At 48.7% G+C, this 16,895-nt stretch overlaps 7 protein-coding genes across 7 annotated transcripts; 3 read left to right on the top strand and 4 right to left on the bottom strand.

The window, feature by feature from the left end:
* Positions 1–1,832: 1,832 nt before the first annotated feature.
* DEU56DRAFT_132792 (isoprenoid synthase domain-containing protein) lies at positions 1,833–3,434 on the bottom strand. The gene is made up of 4 exons (XM_041344705.1): positions 3,202–3,434; positions 2,690–3,151; positions 2,341–2,629; positions 1,833–2,282 (listed from the first exon to the last, which is right to left on the bottom strand). The coding sequence occupies exons 2-4, from the start codon at positions 3,067–3,069 to the stop codon at positions 1,932–1,934; spliced, it is 1,020 nt and encodes a 339-aa protein (XP_041211846.1). The 5' UTR covers positions 3,070–3,151; positions 3,202–3,434; the 3' UTR covers positions 1,833–1,931.
* A 1,756-nt stretch (positions 3,435–5,190) lies between these two features.
* Positions 5,191–6,340, top strand: DEU56DRAFT_132628 (3-hydroxyanthranilic acid dioxygenase). The gene is made up of 5 exons (XM_041344704.1): positions 5,191–5,215; positions 5,268–5,550; positions 5,601–5,703; positions 5,760–5,840; positions 5,893–6,340. Exons 2-5 carry the CDS (start codon positions 5,386–5,388, stop codon positions 6,066–6,068), a joined length of 525 nt encoding a protein of 174 aa, XP_041211845.1. The 5' UTR covers positions 5,191–5,215; positions 5,268–5,385; the 3' UTR covers positions 6,069–6,340.
* DEU56DRAFT_869872 (RNA polymerase) lies at positions 6,193–7,094 on the bottom strand (the record flags this gene model as incomplete). The annotated part of the gene is made up of 6 exons (XM_041355590.1): positions 6,193–6,337; positions 6,433–6,533; positions 6,587–6,668; positions 6,724–6,828; positions 6,887–6,969; positions 7,026–7,094. 6 exons carry the CDS (start codon positions 7,092–7,094, stop codon positions 6,193–6,195), a joined length of 585 nt encoding a protein of 194 aa, XP_041211844.1.
* A 37-nt stretch (positions 7,095–7,131) lies between these two features.
* DEU56DRAFT_785208 (WD40-repeat-containing domain protein) lies at positions 7,132–8,610 on the top strand. The gene is made up of 4 exons (XM_041352263.1): positions 7,132–7,253; positions 7,304–7,488; positions 7,546–8,416; positions 8,474–8,610. Exons 1-4 carry the CDS (start codon positions 7,173–7,175, stop codon positions 8,540–8,542), a joined length of 1,206 nt encoding a protein of 401 aa, XP_041211843.1. The 5' UTR covers positions 7,132–7,172; the 3' UTR covers positions 8,543–8,610.
* DEU56DRAFT_785206 (acid protease) lies at positions 8,611–10,739 on the bottom strand. The gene is made up of 6 exons (XM_041352262.1): positions 10,326–10,739; positions 9,935–10,272; positions 9,752–9,884; positions 9,471–9,701; positions 8,886–9,416; positions 8,611–8,833 (listed from the first exon to the last, which is right to left on the bottom strand). Exons 1-6 carry the CDS (start codon positions 10,491–10,493, stop codon positions 8,753–8,755), a joined length of 1,482 nt encoding a protein of 493 aa, XP_041211842.1. The 5' UTR covers positions 10,494–10,739; the 3' UTR covers positions 8,611–8,752.
* Positions 10,740–12,077: 1,338 nt separating this feature from the next.
* On the bottom strand, positions 12,078–13,735 carry DEU56DRAFT_785202 (ClpP/crotonase-like domain-containing protein). Its single transcript, XM_041352261.1, has 6 exons — positions 13,603–13,735; positions 13,284–13,541; positions 13,190–13,231; positions 13,015–13,136; positions 12,703–12,966; positions 12,078–12,647 (listed from the first exon to the last, which is right to left on the bottom strand). The coding sequence occupies exons 1-6, from the start codon at positions 13,667–13,669 to the stop codon at positions 12,561–12,563; spliced, it is 840 nt and encodes a 279-aa protein (XP_041211841.1). The 5' UTR covers positions 13,670–13,735; the 3' UTR covers positions 12,078–12,560.
* A 1,203-nt stretch (positions 13,736–14,938) lies between these two features.
* On the top strand, positions 14,939–16,275 carry DEU56DRAFT_132542 (uncharacterized protein). Its single transcript, XM_041344703.1, has 2 exons — positions 14,939–15,000; positions 15,056–16,275. The coding sequence occupies exon 2, from the start codon at positions 15,196–15,198 to the stop codon at positions 16,045–16,047; it is 852 nt and encodes a 283-aa protein (XP_041211840.1). The 5' UTR covers positions 14,939–15,000; positions 15,056–15,195; the 3' UTR covers positions 16,048–16,275.
* The last annotated feature ends 620 nt before the right edge of the window (positions 16,276–16,895 follow it).

Raw genomic sequence — 16,895 nt, 5'->3', positions numbered from 1 at the left:
AAACTTGTTATGCTTGTCTCCTCGTGCCGACTTTCTCACTCTTGTGTTGCAATACTTACTCTCAGATGTCGGTGAGAACGAGTAGTCGTCTCCTTATAGTTGTAATGTAGCAGGGCACGCATCGACGGTCTCACATAAATTCAAGTTAGATGGATTCCATCATGATTTATGATACAGACACTTGGGTAGTGATTAACAAATCAAACACATGATGAGCTCATTCGATTCTCTGAAGCCGGCCGAAACTCGTCTCGCTAAGGTGTTCTAGCGGAACATCGCGTTTCCTGGTAATGACGCGAGCCATTTTGCAGTGGTGAGGGTTGAGAAGTTGTCCGTTCTGATAGCATCGCGGGAGCGTCATGAAATGGCCTTGTCCTCTCGGGGTCGTAAGTGTTCTGTCTTGAGTGCCGTGAGGTCGTGTTGTTTGGCATGAAGTGCTCGTTTCTTGATGGTGTCGTATTCTGCTTGTCGGCTTGTGGCCTTGGTGGGCTATCGTAGCGCGTTGTTGTTAGGCGATAGTTCTTGGCGCTTGGCGAATGATGAAGCTGCGGCGGGCGTAAGATGTTGGAGGTGTCAGGAATTGCGCTGAGGAAATGAAGACGTGGCGGCGGCGGTGGCTAGAATCGCGGCTGCAACCGCATTTGTTTGCTGGCGAAGTGACGTCATGCGGGCCTTGAGACGTGAGCCAGGCTCTAACAATGAAACAGCATCAGTTCTAGTAGGGAGTGGCGATCCTGGTGGTGTTCGTTGGTTGCCGGCCAGGTGTGCCCCACCTCCGCCATGGCAGCAACCCCGCCGTCCATAAGGCCTGCTTGGTTAGTGCTCGCAAATTTGTGCAAGGTAGCCAAACTAGTAGCAATGAAATCAATAACAAATGTTGACGTCACAAGAAATGACTGGCCAATCCGATTGGCGTGTCGCCGGAGGCGAAAACCCACGATGCTGTCGTAGGTGGCGTTTAATTGTGATGCTCTAGGTTTCCGCTGATAAGATATGATGAGTGACATACTCAGTCTAGTAGTGATGAACATGTCCGTACCTTTTATAGCTTGAGCTAATATGGTTGGGACTTCTCAGGCTGATATCGAAACGCTGTAGGAGGGGGAGGTATGAGTCGACCGGCGGCGTGTTGTGTGACCAGTATCAGAGGGTTTAATGAGTGATAGATGGTAACAATTGGTGAGAGAGGAGAAATCGATGATAGTGATGTCGGAATGCGTTGATGGGAGTACAGGTGACGAGGAAGTGGGAAAATAAATTATAGTGATGTCGCGAGGCGTTGATGGAAGTACATGTGTCGAGGAAGTTGATAAATAAATGGTAGTGATGTCGCAAGGCATTGATGGGAGTACAAGTGACCAGGGAATAGGCAAATTGGCGGTAGTGATGTTGGAAGGCGGTGAGTCGAGTACAGGTGACAATGAAGTTGGCTGATGTGTGAGCGGCCACAACGAGAATCAATGTCAACATGCAGGTCGACATGACGACTCGGCCGGCGGAAACCTTCCTGTTACTACATCCAGATAGAGCAGGACGGATGACAGCTTCTCTAAAGAAGCAGATAGAGGATGCCCGTAATGGATTATGGCTAGGCGTGAAGCGACATGGCAAGTGCTAGAAAACATCATGATGAATCGTTATAAGACGTGCGGCGTGCAGTTGGAAAGTTATTCGACAGTGGGTGATATCATGGCCGATGCGATATGTTTGTGCATGCTTGCCAGCTCAATAAATAAATACGATTGCGACGCGTCAGTCACGTGTTTTCGAAATCAACCTACAGCAAGTAATATATCTAACACAAGTTTTACACAACGACAATGTCAACTTTCACCATCCAGACCAAAAATGATTCAGAAAAAATTCTACCGACAAATCTAAAGTGTTCTATATGTTCATGTCAATGCATTATCTTCATCTAACAACCTCTTTCACTCTTGCTCAACCTCAGTATCCTTCGGGTACAGAGTCACCAACCGAGTGAGGAGGGCGACATTGTTGGCAGTTCCAAAGTATCTGGAACACTGGAATGACCAGACCAAATTTCCACCAACCCAACGTGTAAGACCTTCGACGTAGAGTGCAACGTCACGGTCAACATCCGCACCCCAGGACGGCAAACGAGACTTGTCCTTCAGAAAGCGTGTCATGAGCTGTTTAAAGACAACTCCGATGGAGTCCACTGCCTCTTGAACGCTCATTCCTTTCTCCTGCATTAAAACAGTAACGATATTGTTGCTGGTGTGGCCCATGGCCTGCTCCACGTTGTATGAAAAGAGGTCCTGCACTCAGTAAGTTTACAATGAAACCCATCATTAAAAAAGTTGCAGAGGTACGCACGTTGGACCAGCACACCATGTCAACAGCCGCAAAATAAACACTTTGGAAAATTGGATCGTCGAAGACTGCATCAGGTAATTCGATGTCCAAGTTATATTCTATGAATGTGAAACAACACCTCACGGCGCTGTTTTCACGACGTAGAGGCACGAAGTTAATCAGATCGTGAACTTCTCCAGCTTCTCTTAGTTCCGCTTCCTGCACAACGGCTTGGGTATATCCCCTTAGGCAGCTCAGGAAGTGTTTGAAGAACTGCGGCTTCGCGGCACGGAGAATGGATTGACGAAAACTGTGATATCAGTTTGGTGAGTAAGAAACACAATGCGCAAAGCCTAGAGATTATGCATACTCAAGCGTGATTTTTGCCAAAATAGACTCATGGTTGAAGTCAGGATCTGCCATGACTTGATAAAAGACCTCGCATGCGCCGTGCGCATCCTTGCCATTCATGTCATCGCTAAGATGATCCAGGACGAACAACAAGTTGACGAAGTCGCAGGTCGTTCTGAATCCCTCATGCCCTGCGTATGGGTATACGAGGGCACAGAGAAGTTCAGATTGGCTATTCTCCATCTTGATTTTGTTTTTGTCGTTTAAAACGTTGAAACGGGTGACCCACGCGTTGCTCTCTGCACTGCACTCCTGCAAGTAAGGATTAGGTTTGCTAAAGTCAAAGGAACAGAGTGAGAGTAGGTCAGGAAGGGTGTATTGGATGGCCGCAGAAGACATGTTGGAGTTATGAAGCCAATGGTGACCGCAGGAGTACTTATATATGCTATGAACCGCGTCTATATCAACACACTAGTCTTTTCTGTCAAGAGATATCAGGCGATGTCACTTATCTCTGTCAAACTAACGTACCCCAAACAATCCATCTAGTATGATATCATCGGAACATACAAAGACGAGATCAAAGCTGGAGAGTTCTGAAACAGGTTTCAGGTCTCCTATCTCTCGGCTCGATATGGTTTAAGCCGCGTAGTTGTCGGTGCAGATTGTATTGGTGGACCATTGAACATAGAGAAAAAAAAATCCTTGAGCTATGGATGTTATGACAGTCGCATGTCATCGTCGTTTACACCGGGGTGATGACCACCACACGGCAAGTGACCACTGACAACTGTATGACAAAGACGTGGATGATCTAGAGAATTTCTTCCGGAGATCTCGCGCTAACAGTAAGCGCAGGCATTGGTAACAGAAGGGCCAAGCACTGAGCCAGCAGCGGTTATCTCCACGGTCGTCGGGAGTTTCAACACCATGAATTCTACAAAGTTACAATCATAAGCAAATTCAGACGTAGCCAGAACACAAGCACACCTAGGTCCCGAGTATATTACCGAACGCGCTTTCAGAGGCTGCGATATACCGTACGGCCTGATGAGATAGGGCCGTTGTGCCATGTACTAGTCTTGCAACAGTACCAGTGTACTTATATGCATGACAGAACTTGTCAAGCCATATGTTCCATTTCAAGATACAAAGTTTGGCGCCGTCGATCATTACACCCCTTTTGAAAACGGCCGAGGGGCCATGGGGGGATGTTGCAAGTGGTTTTACCTGTGTATCAGAGTATGTACCCGAATTAAGATTAGTTTCCTGCCGGTGCCCTCGGACAGCTGTAAGACCTGTAATTTATCTAATAAATTAGCCGCGACACTCATGGTTATAAACCAGCACAGTAAACATATGACAGCGAACGTACCTACAATGTCTTGCACCGCTGACTGAACCAATTCTGCCCCGATTTTGCTGCAGGGTTGAAGCCGAGTTTCTTGGTAATCTTTACGGAACACGCCAGTTTCCTCTGAGGCGCCTTCGATGTCTCCGCACCATCATATTCTGACACACCACCCGCATATTTCGCTTCCCCTTCCCCTTTGCGGACTTCTTATCTTAGCGCGGTCTGAGGTCACTTCGCTGTCATCGTGCATATTTCTCTGGCCTTGGCGTCAATACGCATGTCCGCCTTATCCCGGGCCCTCTCGAGCAGTCCCTCCAGTCCACCCTGAGCCAGATTTTGCTTCGCCGCCCATGGCAGCTCTAGGACACGGTGCTCTCTGATTTCATGTCGCTGGCCATGCTCTCAGAGAAAATCGTCGACAAGATATCCCAATTCGACTCCGACAACAACGTATGCGACATCACCTCCGCGAGAGCCAGATATGCAGTCCCCACTGAAGTTGTGGAATGCAAACCGCCTTTCGCTTCTTTGGCGACAAAACCGTCATTCCAGAGGTCCTGTGAACAGAGCCGTGAGTCGACAGCGGAGATGTGGAGTCGTCGAACAACTTAACCTGCAGAAAACTCGGTCCGCTCGACTCTTCTTTTGCACAAAGTACGTCAAGTACCAGTCACACAGGTCGCTTACCCGCATTGTCCGTCCAGCTTCCGCATGTTTTGCTATCACGTTTCATGACAGCGGTGGATAGCGGACGACCTGATGACACTGTTGATGGGAGGTGAGCTGTCGCACGGATTCGAACATCATACGATACCAGCATTGCAAGCTTGGTGCCTCAGAAAGACATACTTCATACTTTTGGGTTCCGCTAGGTTCTGAGAGCGATGAGCGATGAGCACCTGGCTTAGTGGTGGTGTGGTGCAGGAACGGAAGAATCGAGGGCGTACTGTATTTTCTGTGGCGTCTGATGTGTCTGTAGGTATGTATGTGGGTTCTGTGTAGGTTTCTGGAGGAGTGGCTCATGCACGACACAGATACCAGAGGCCCTCTTGACCATCTGCGCGCCTGAGCGCCACTCAGTCCCCAGGATTATCCTAGCATGACATCGCTGTGGGGAACAGAGGGCAGGACAGCTACCAAAACGACGACGAGCGAAGTGAAAGAGAAACTTAGAATTAGAAATGAAAGAGGGTACGGCAACCGGGCCGCATTGTGCCGCATTCTCTGAACTACATATGCGTAGACGATTGCATCCTAGTCCAGCTAGTCCCTTTCCACAGGGCCATCGAGTGCACCCGATTTCGCCGTTTAGTAAGTGACTCCACGCATCTCTCAAGACCAAACAGCCAGCACATCTTGCGATGCCTCTCCTCCCGCCTATCAACTTTCCCCGCTGGCTCGACGAAAACCAGCACCTACTCAAGCCTCCTGTAAACAACTTCTGCCTATACCGGCAGAAGGACTTCACTGTGATGGCTGTAGGCGGCCCAAACGAAAGAAATGATTACCATGTGAATGAGACCGAAGTGCGTCTCTACGATCACTAGCAAAAGCCAATGTACCGATTTCATTATAGGAATGGTTCTATCAGTACAAGGGTGGCATGCTGCTTAGAGTGGTAGACGGGGATGAGTTCAAGGATATTAGGATCGAGGAGGGAGAGATGTTTTTGCTGCCTGGTGCGTTGACGATCACCGTCAGATCCGACCAGCTATTCTCACCAAACTCGTATTAGCGAACACACCCCACAACCCAGTCCGCTTTGCCGATACAATCGGAATTGTCATCGAAGCTGCTCGTCCGGATGCATCTAATGGTGTGTACACATTCCTGCTGTACAATGTGTCTTGACGCTTCTCCGCACGCAGACTCCCTGCAGTGGTACTGTCGCGATCCTTCCCATACCAAGCCAACCATCATTCACAAGGAGTCCTTTCACGTCACCGACCTCGGAACCCAACTGAAGCCCGTTATCCAGCGCTGGATGTCGACCGAGGAATTGAGGAAGTGCAAGGAATGCGGGAACGTCGCTCCTGCAAAGTAGTCATCCTATTAGTCGCGTCACAGGTGATCCCCATAAATATTTTGTACCCCCGCGTGGAATGTTTCGCGTTCTGGTGCTAGTATACATGTGAATATGGTAATGAAAATCTATGCAAACCATAACACTAGAAACATATACGATAACTGGCATATCGGCCGCTGGTTTCACTAGGGCGAGTAATTTTGACGACTTGGCCTCTCCGAAGGCCATAGTATCGTGCCACGGGGTCGGCCAGCTGTATTCGAGGAAGTTGGGTCTCCTTCAGCCGGCTAAGTGGAGTTCAACATAAGAACATGCCAAGTTATTCTGAGAAATAAAACGTACTATTTTTCAAGAAGTTGTTTTTTTCTGCTCGGGAGTTAACACCTCATGCCGCGGGACCAGTGTGTGATGAGTGATATTAACGAGTAGGTCAGCTTCCGAGAACTCTTCCAGCCGATATTGTTGGGACATCGCTGCAATTACCTGTAAAGCAAGCGTAAGATTGCTACTGCGTGGATACAAAATCAAACTCGAACTTTTCGTGCGGATGGCGTCATATTGCCGGGAAAGATGATGATCCCCCGCATGATCGACTTCTCCTCGAGGATACCCAATAGCCTGTGTGTTCACCCTACATCAGACGAACGGGCACAAGGGGCGTACATGGACGAACTTCCGCATGGTTTTAACGCCGACGCTTTTCTCATCTGAAAAGAATATGAAAATCTGGTCTGTTGGATTTTCTCTGGAGTTGGTGAAGAAATTGAGTTGGTTTCGACTGGAAATGCAAGTTAACATCTGCAAGTGCATAGTTCTGCATAAGAACCGCAACTGACTCGACGCTGCCTCCACTGTTAGCGTAGTGCGACCTGAACGTGGTCAGGTCCATGTTGATCTCATCGTCCGAAACTTGGTACCCCTTCACCAATGGCTCGTTAAAAATGCACTAACACAGCAAGGAACATGTTTTCGCACCCTGTCTTTTACGAGTTCGTGGATTGTCCGATTGACCTTCCATAGTTTCGCAGTTTCGTCCTCAGACATCCTTCAAGTTGAGGGGAGTAGCCGGCAAAAGTAGTATTGAAACTCAGACGCCCAAAGTGATCCTTGACGAACCTCTCAATGCCGCCTCCACCAACGACCTCTAATGGCAATGCGGCAGCACCTCCACCAGCGACAATACCACTCTCAAATGCGTTGATGGCAAGCCAAGAATATAGCGCCTTGAACGTGTGCTGACGAGCCTGTTCCAGACAAAGTTGAAGCCCGCGAAAATCTTCAAGGGAGCAGTTGAACCGACACCACCGTCAACACCTGTTGCTAGATCACATCAAGGGCCACGACACATCACTGCCATCACATTCGATGACCGGGGAGACCAAGTTTTGACCGCAGCTGAAGATGAGACTTTTCGGTTGTACAGTTGCAAGACGGGCAAGCAAGTTCCTACCATACTTGTCCCCTCCTGACCACTAATTTTTGACATTGCACGCAGGCATCTCAAAACGCTGTACTCCAAGAAATATGGGGTCGACCTCCCTCGTTTCACGCACAGACATACCACCGTCGTGCACGCTTCGACGAAGGAAGATGACACAATTCGGTATCATTCACTCCACGACAACAAATACTTGCAGTATTTCAAGGGACACAGCGGACGCGTAGTCTCCTTAGAGGTCTCACCCATCGACGATGGCTTCATGTCCGGTTCACTAGACAAAACGGTTCGATTATGGGACCTCCGCGCCCCGACATGTCGCGGGCTCTTGAACCTACCTGCATCGCCCATCGTGGCCTACGATTCCAGCGGCTTGGTATTTGCAGTAGGCGTGAATCACTATTCACGGATACTCCTGTACGACCAAGCAAACTATGACAAGGACCCGTTCTTGACCATAACGCTCGAAGATTCCACCCTAGCCTTGGTCAGCTACCCACCTCGCCCAATATATATGACATCTCTCTCATTTTCGCCGAACGCGAAATACATCCTTGTCGGCTGCTCTGGTGATGCGCACTACATTTTGGACGCGTTTGAAGGCCATCTATTGGCGAAGTTGGAGGGTCACGTTGGGTTAGAGCGGCGACGCATTGACGCCCCGCAGACTATCGACCCCTCAAAGGGTAACAGTGGTGAGGAGGTATCTTGGACGCCAGATAGCAAGTATGTTGTCAGCGGCAGTTTGAACGGGAAAATAGTCATATGGGACGTCCAAAATTTGCCTGTGCGATCAGGCGTTGTTGATCTCAAGGCACCTCCAACACGGCTTCAACCACTTACGACCCTTGATGGCCATCCCGGTCCATCCAGATGTGTGAGATTCAATCCCCGGTTGGCTATGATTGTATCCGCGGGGGCGGAATTGGTAAACATTTCCATATTTCACTGTCTACGCATCTTGTGCTAATGGCGCCCTCTGCAGGCTTTTTGGCTGCCAGACCAGTCGGCAGATAACGAGGAAATCGCGAAGGACCTCCTGCGGAAAAAGTAGACATAAATTTATTGTTGCAGTATTATGTATGGTGTATACTCGTTCCTCTTTCCTTCCGACTTCGGATAATTGATATCTTGCGTCAATGATAGCAATGAACAATGACTATGATACAGCTTGAAGATAATTCGATGCGAATCTAAGCAAAAACCGGTCCCGCGATTCCGCTGCTAGAAAACAATTACACTACATCCTGCCACCTGGTCGAAACTAGGAAAGTTTGGCCAAAGAAATTTGGTTCTTCTGCGTGTCCACAGAAAAATAAGCATTCTTCAAAAACACATCTCCGACCTGCCAAAGGCATTCAGCGACTGATGATACAATTGGAAAAGGGGTCACATACAAGCCACTCCGTGTTCGTCCCGATGGTGCCAGCTTGAATCCCAGCTGTGCAGTCACCAGTCGGATCATTGACGTTGACAGGCAGCAGCGCCATGTCCCTGGGATCGATAGCAAACGACGCATTTCCAAAGGAAAGTGCGACGCTTGCATTCGATGTGCATGGAATCGTACACTGCTGGGTATCACATTTACCACCAAGCATGGTCATGATGGCCAGGGTGTCTGCCGGAGGGGCAATGATGAGGGTGGTGCCAGTGTCAAGAATGGCAGTGCGTCCGCTCAGGCTTGAGTTTTGTCCATTGACCGTGACTGCGTCCATAGCGCCCTCCCAGAACCCTATCTTGCTGACATTGGGGATAGTAACAAGGGTGCTGGCGACAAATTTAGTGGAGTCCAGTCCACCGAATGTAACTTGGCCATCGTTAAGTTGATCAGCGAGACGTGAGATCTTGAAAGACGATATAGCCGAAGGAATGAGACCCTGGGATGCCAAAGATTCGACAGGAGTCGGGACCTTTTCATTGGAAAGCGTCTGCAAAAAGAATCCGTGATTAGGTGTTGACATTTCGTCAATCAGTCGACTTACTGATTGGGCAAGACCCATCAGTCCATCAAAGGCTACCGTGCTGGCAGAGAACTGCACAGTCTCCTCATTCGCTACGCCGAAGGTATGGTTGTTGAGCTGTAAACCCCCCATGTTGACGTTGTCTTGGCAAAGAACACCAGCAACGGCTCCAGACCCATAAGTTACATTGAAATTTTGATTGGACTGAACAAAAGAGCTTGACGACTGAGAGCCAAGGAAAGTGTGATTCCCCTTGAACTGATGTGAGTAGTTTATCGCAGCTGCTACTAACATGAACTTACGCAACTACCCTGCTGAGATTGACAAGTTTCACTACCGACCCAAAAGTCGGCGGAACCAGAGTCCATAAGGATATTGAAGTTCTGTGGAGGAGTGCCGATCTGGATAGTTGCAATGTATCCGACATCATCCGCACTGCACGATCCTCAGTTGATCAATTTAAGCGGAAGAACGGCTGGACTCACTCAATAGCGAGGCCAAGAGTGTTGTTAGCAGTTGGTTTCTTAGCAGCAGTGAGACCACCATTTTCGGCAGCCTGGATGTCGAGAGGAGAAACACCGCCACCAGTGCCAGTGGAAGTAGCATTGCTTGCTGCCTCTGTGGCAGGTTTGGAATGACGCGAATGGCGTCTGCTAAAATTGCTCCCTACCTCCGTGGTAGCACTACTGGCATTGACTGGACTGCTTTCAAGAATGTACATCCTCTTATGCATCTCTGCACGAAGTTCATGTTCATCGGGTTCTGAACGTCCAGTCATGCGCGCAAGGCGTTTGTTGCCACGATTAATGTGTTGTTGGAGTTGCTGTGCCATCAAGGGTCAGAGGCTACGGGGAGGTGATGATCATATTAGCTCACCAATTGTGGGTGGACGTCGGTTCGTGGAACGTACAACCGCTTTAGCGGCATTGTAACCATCCTTGAGTTAACCTGTGGCTGGTGACGCGCCCGCGCAGGGATTGCATCAGTAGGTGTGCTGTTTAGAATGCATGCCAATAGGACAGCGAGAATGACCGAGAGCTGCATGACGCGTGAAGGAGTTGCAAAAACCAAAGAGTGAAATCAACAGCAAGAACAACGTCGACTAGCGACAACTAGAACAATTAGCAAAAGCTGAAAGAGAATTTGAGATCGACTGGCGAACTATTGGAAGAATGAAAGACAGAACGGCACCAGGCCAGAGTTCGGATGCGCGGAAGGTGAAAGGATCCTGAAAGGACCGGAAAGTGAGTGGCCTCATGGATCCATAAGTCGATTTTATATAGGTTGCAAATTAAGGGGTTGCATACATTCTTGAACACTAAAATCTTTTGTCTTTCTTGGATGACATAAGCGAATTGGAACAGCCCGCAGTCGCTTTGTTGCTCTTTGTTGTTCCCAATGATCACAACGGTAGCACCCCGTTACGAGCAACAAGACAACGAGCTCCAATGCTCCTGCTCGTTGGAAACAGAATCCATGCCTATCCAGCTGACAACTCAGCTTTTTACTGGACCGGCTTCGTATTTTCGGACCAAGGCAAAATTTTAAGAACAAGTGGATACTCGCCTTGTGTAGTTTCTCATGCGCGTACTAGGATAATCAGCGTTTTTCAGGGCCATCTGGCACCCAGCGGCAATCCCTGGATCACGCTAATGAAAGAACGCCAGTAGCACCGCTCTCATCGATAAGTTTCTTCCCAGCGGATCACAAATAACTTGATCATCAAATGATCACAATGTTCACGGACGATATATGCATAGCACGTGTGGCATAGCCTAGCATGCCATCCCCTTTTACTTCTGTTCGGAGACGTCTCATGAACTCAAGCCTCAATATAGAGCTTCAAGACAATCAAGCACGACTGCAAGTTTCTGCGTCAGCCAAATGATGCTATCACTGGCGAACGTTCACCGCCATAGCTAGCTAATATTTTGACTTCACTTATAGACTGAAAGGGTGTGCTACTCCGCCCGGGCGATGTTCTTTCTGTGACGATATTGCATCCTTTGTGCGTATTCCGTCGCATTACCCGTCTTACTGCTAAAACGATGTATGCTCCGGGCCCTCGCGACCTCCGGAAAAGATGTTTTTGCCACTATAATGTAGCCACCTGGATTCTACATGACGATTTCGACCTCGTCCCGGATGGGATGAGCGCATGAGCATGATCTTATTCTTATCAGCAGACATTCTTGCTCGTCCGTTCGTGGAATCGTTATGATCTCAAGCTGCCCGACTTTGCAGACGAGGCACAAAACTCAGATGATGCCTGAGCCTGGGTCTCCGTCACGATCCGCTCGGCTGGTCTCACGGAGAGAATAAGCCGGTTGATTCGGAGTCTCATACGCGAGAGTCGAGTTCGCTCGTTCGCCTTGGGCAGCGTTTTGGCGCACTTTTGCTAGGGCAGTACCGTGACAATGAGCTGGCTGATTCGCAGTCTCATTCACGAGCGTTAAGGTTGCCCGTTCGCCTTGGACAGCCTTTTGGCATGCTTTGTCTAGCGCAGCAGCGTGGTGGAGAGTACAAGAAGATCGCATCGGATCAGAATATTATCGCACAAGTCAGGGACATAGCTTCTGTTGATGCCCATGATGGACGTCAAGACCCTAGAGATTTTGTAGCCGCATTTTTATCGACGAACAGGGGTCTCTGACGCTTCATTTATACCTTGAGAGCAAGAAAAAAAACTCGTATGACTTGGTATCGTGTATAGTGTACGTAGTGTGATGTAGCATCCTGTCCTATATTGCGATAGGCAGGGAACCCACCACGTTGTTGCCATACTACAAGAAAGAAGAGTTACCCAAATAGCTGCATACTGGTACCAGCTGCTGCTTGTTTTGAGGCCGGAATGGTAGCCAGCCCAGGTTTTGCTGGACCAAGAGCTCCGTGTTTTTCCGGCCAAGGTATTATAAGTATTCGCCATGTGTAGGATTGTTGTCGCAGGAGCGGAATTTTTTCAGAGGATGATGGATGCCTCTTTCATGCTAATCTAAACATTAGCTTGCTCCATCCCCAGTCTCATCGCCAACATTGATTAATTTCTGCCTGCGGGTCAATATCACCAAACGATCGCAACATTCACGGCCATATTACGGGTGCGGAATGATGTCATAGTTTTGCCTCTCTGTTCGGTGAGATCATATGAACTCGAGCATCAGAATATAAAACCTCCAGGCAATCTTTGTATAGGCACGTCTGCAAAAACGCTGCGTCAGTACATTGATCGATCCCGAATGATTAATTTGCGAACGTTTATTGCACTCCAAACACCTTGGCTCGCTAATATCTTGACTTCGTTGGCCAGTTTCATTGCCTCTTCCAGGACTTTATCGGTTCCATTTTCTACACTCGTGCCTGTCAAATTCGCAAGGCGGTCGACTATCCCTGCTTTCAGAGCTTCCGAGGGTGTAAAGCGATGCCCCTCGAGCGCGACTCGCCTGCGCATCACTGGAGAGCCAACTTTTGCGTTGAGAATTGCAGTGAAACTCAGAGGCCATGGTGCGCCGAAATGAATCTGTAAACTATTAGCAATCGTGGAAGATTTACTTCATGGGCTTACTACCTCGTTCATGCACATCCACGCCCTTCGCCTGCTACCGTCGGTCATGACCCGGTAATCACAAGCAAGAGAGAGCATCATCCCAGCAGCGAATGCATGGCCGTTAATAGCTGCTATAGTAGGTACTGTAACGATACAGGTGAATGTCAGAATGCCACGAATAAATTCAGCTACGTACTTGGGTATGTGAGAAGACGCGCAAACAAGGGGTTCGCCGTGTCTGTTAAGATATGTCAAGTGCTTCAAATTCTTCAAGTCAACCACACGCATACCATTGAAAAAGGATAAATTTCCTTTCACCGTCTCGTAGTCAAACCCATTGCTGAAGAATTTGTCCTGATCTCTCCTTCCAACGATGATAAGAGCACCACCTCTCTTATTTGTGCCGTCGTTTGCTTGTTTGTCTCGCATAGCGCACCAGCTGCGTTCTACCATATCCAACGCAGGCCGCAATGCCTCATCTATCATTCGTGTCGTCAGGCGGGAATCCTGCCCGTCGTGCAGCTCAACTATCCAAATTTCTTGTTGAGCTGTGTGCGTGCTTGCTATTTAGACTTCTGTTAGAATATGTGTGCAAAAACGTGCACTCACGGTGTGTGATCGTCAGTAGCGGATCAGCTGTTGGAAACGAGAGCGGAAAGGATACCTCGCTGGACATAACTAACCTGGACCTGATTTGCGACACAAGTTGGGCGCGAAGTTCACTTTAACTGTGGGGAAGGGGTTTAAGTTAATATTATTATTATGTAATAACGTGAAACCTCTCCGGCGGCATCTCCCGCAGTCTCAGCACCTCTCAGCACATCCCAGCTAGTGTGTGACAGTTTTTTACAGTCAAACTGTAAACCTGCAAACGATTCAGACGCTTTTGTGTTTGTCCTCGTGCAGAATCATGGAGCTTGGCTGCGCTTAGCGTTTGATCCTGCCAGGTTCCATCTCGTAACAACTTGAACGATTCATAACTCGAGTCTCGCATGCGTCACATTTGACAACCTCAAGCGCTTCAAGTTATACCATACTAGTACTTATCATGAGAGTGTCATGACCGTACAAATGCCGCTCGTAAGCATTGCATTCGACCTGCCAGCGCTCAAAGCTGACCTATACCGTTCTCGCGAGATGGTGAGTCTCAACTCCCCGTCTCGCTATCGAGGTACCTGGTACGCGTCACCGTAGGATTGCTCAGTCCGCGTCGAGTCTTACAGTGTTAACTAGCAATATACAGCACGACTACTAACTAGGCCTCGACGATGAGCTCATCTCAGCAACCATTTGACCGGAACGTCCATAAAAGCAACTTGATGTCTGTACTGCCTCTTGGTGCCTTCATACTGCCCGTTCAGCAAGTACCACACGCTGGAACCGCGCATATCATAGGGGCACTCATCAAAAATGTGTGGTCATTGTGAATGACTTGTACAGCTACAATTTTCGCTGTAGGACAGCGTCACTTTTGATGGCACATGCGTACCACCTAACTGATGTTAATTTATGTCAGACCACGAGCCAAGATGCATTCTTTGATTAGCGCTGCGCCTGCCTTTGTCACGGTGTAATGCCGTTGAAATGCTGTATGCATTCAGGATACTACTGCCCAATGCCGCGTGCCCGACTGCCTTTGACGCCCAGATTAGGTTCTCTCGTCCCGGGTCTACCAGCTATATAGGAAGCGGGGCTATCGTCTGTTTGACATGCCGTACTCTGTTGTTTGACGCGGGGACCTGATCTTATGTTCTTCTATCCGGCCCAGTGATTTTGCAAGCACCTGCTTTTGTACACCGGTGTTGCTGTGTCTTCCAGCAAACTGTACTTTAGGTAAGTAGCACGAGGACTACGTTATCAGGTGGCACAAAGCCGTGGTATAGCAGCAATTATCATCATGCATCAGGGGAGTGTATTGCATTAATCAAGTTTGGGTAACCGTTTCGTTATCATTGTGCTGCTTTGCGTGCTGCACATGCTTGTCATAGGGGTGCTTCTATCAAGAACGTTCGTCCTCGTGGTCTATTGTATGCTACCAGTAAACGCTCAAAAGTGATACTAGGGTCCACGACTCCCCTGGCCCACTAATCCTGGTGGATGGCAACGTGGCTCGTGCATACATAAACCTCAGTCAAGTTCCCCCTTGTTCCCCCTCGTTCCCTCTACATACGCCTGGGTAACTCAAAACTTCGGGAGCTTATCATGGATATCACAACTACTCACAATGCCACTTGTCAGATATCGCCCCACGCCCAGGCTTTCCGTGCTGTTCTGACAGGCTTCGTCGGATCCGCCATGGGCGGCCTTACCAGCGGCTTTTATGTCGCCCTCTTTTCTGGCTGGATTAGCTGGTTTGCGACACTGCACATTCTCCTCGGAGGAATTGAGCTTTTGCTTTGTCCACAGCGTGAGACACAGAGCTTTTGTCAAAAACTTGCATCCTGTCTGCCGTGTTGTGACAGCCGTGACAGTAGCGATGACAAAACCAACGCGTTGGGCTGGTTGGGTTGGAGTTATTCGGTCATCTATTCCCCAGTCTCGCAGGTCTTATGGGTCATAGGCAACTTGCACAGTGCATCAGCTCCGCTGATGTTGGTTCAGGCTCTCAGCATCTGCACCATTGCGCTGCCACTAACAATCGATCCTAAAGTCCGGTATGGGGACCAATTCGAAAGAGATTTCCTTAGAAGGGCCTTTAATCTCGCCACGGCCATTAGTACCCTCATCCTCGGTGTCTTATCTTCGGTTCTACTCGTATTCGCCGCCAAAGGGCTTCACCGGGACCGTTTTTTTATCATAATCTACGTCGTCGTATTGGTCGTGTGGACCTTCTGTGGATGGATGTTTCGACCAAGCCCAACAAAGGTGCATTCCCCAAAGGGCCTCGGCATTCTAGCTGGTTTGGCGATGGGATGTTTTTCTGGGGCCCTCATCGCCACTCCAGCATTTGTTATTATGCAGATAGCACCTACATCACCGGGGTTGGGACTGCTGGATTATATTCAGTGTAACGGGCTAGCAGTGTGGCGAAGAGTTGTTGCCGTCATTCCGTGATTGACATGCAATTGCAGATTTCGAACAAGGATAGAACTTACTTGGTACCAACTACCTAAGGAGTTCCACTAGTGATTGATTGATCTACCAGTTAGTACGGACGAAGTCAATTTCTTATGATACATTTGACATCTACGTAGCAGCTGTATTTTGAGCCACCGCAATCTCGTTCGTATCACCTTGCATCGACACGATGTACTATGTAGATATACTTAGGCGATCATCGAGCGAATTATCATGACATTCGATCCAAGGACGAGCGAGCAGGCAACGAACATTATCATCAAAGTGGATTGTTATTAAGTACAAGAAAGCGCAAAGTAGTAAGGAAAACAAGTAACGTAGATATATAACAAGCATGATTAACAAACCAAACATCCGACGCGGTCTTTTGTTCTCTGAAGGGGGTCGAAACTCGTCTCGCAGGGGTGTTCTAGCGGAACATCGTGTTTCCCGGCGATAATGCGAGCCTTTCTATTGAGTCAGTAGTGAGTATCGTGAAGTTGTCTTTTATGATAACATCGCGGCGGTGAGTATCGTGAAATGATCGTCTGTTAATGGCATCGTGGCGGCGTAAGTGTTCTGACTTGAACAAGTCGTGAATGTCGTGGGTGATCGTCGTGATCCCAATGAGGGGAATGGTAATTAGCATCGCCGTGAGTGTCGTGAAATGGTCTTCGTCTGAGAGCGTCGTAGCGTCGTTCGCGGTCTGTCTTAAGTGTCGTGAAGTCGTGTCGTTTGATAGCGTCGTTCGATAGCGTCGTTTGATAGCGTTGGTTGATAGCGTCGTGTTCTGCTCGAAAGCATGTGGCCCGTGACCTTGATGGGCTATCGTAGTGTGGTTGTTG

The sequence above is a fragment of the Suillus clintonianus genome (genome assembly GCF_016758775.1).
Source record: "Suillus clintonianus strain FC179 chromosome Unknown DEU56scaffold_14, whole genome shotgun sequence".
Lineage (NCBI taxonomy): Eukaryota > Fungi > Basidiomycota > Agaricomycetes > Boletales > Suillaceae > Suillus > Suillus clintonianus.
This window is presented reverse-complemented; position numbering and strand designations above follow the sequence as displayed.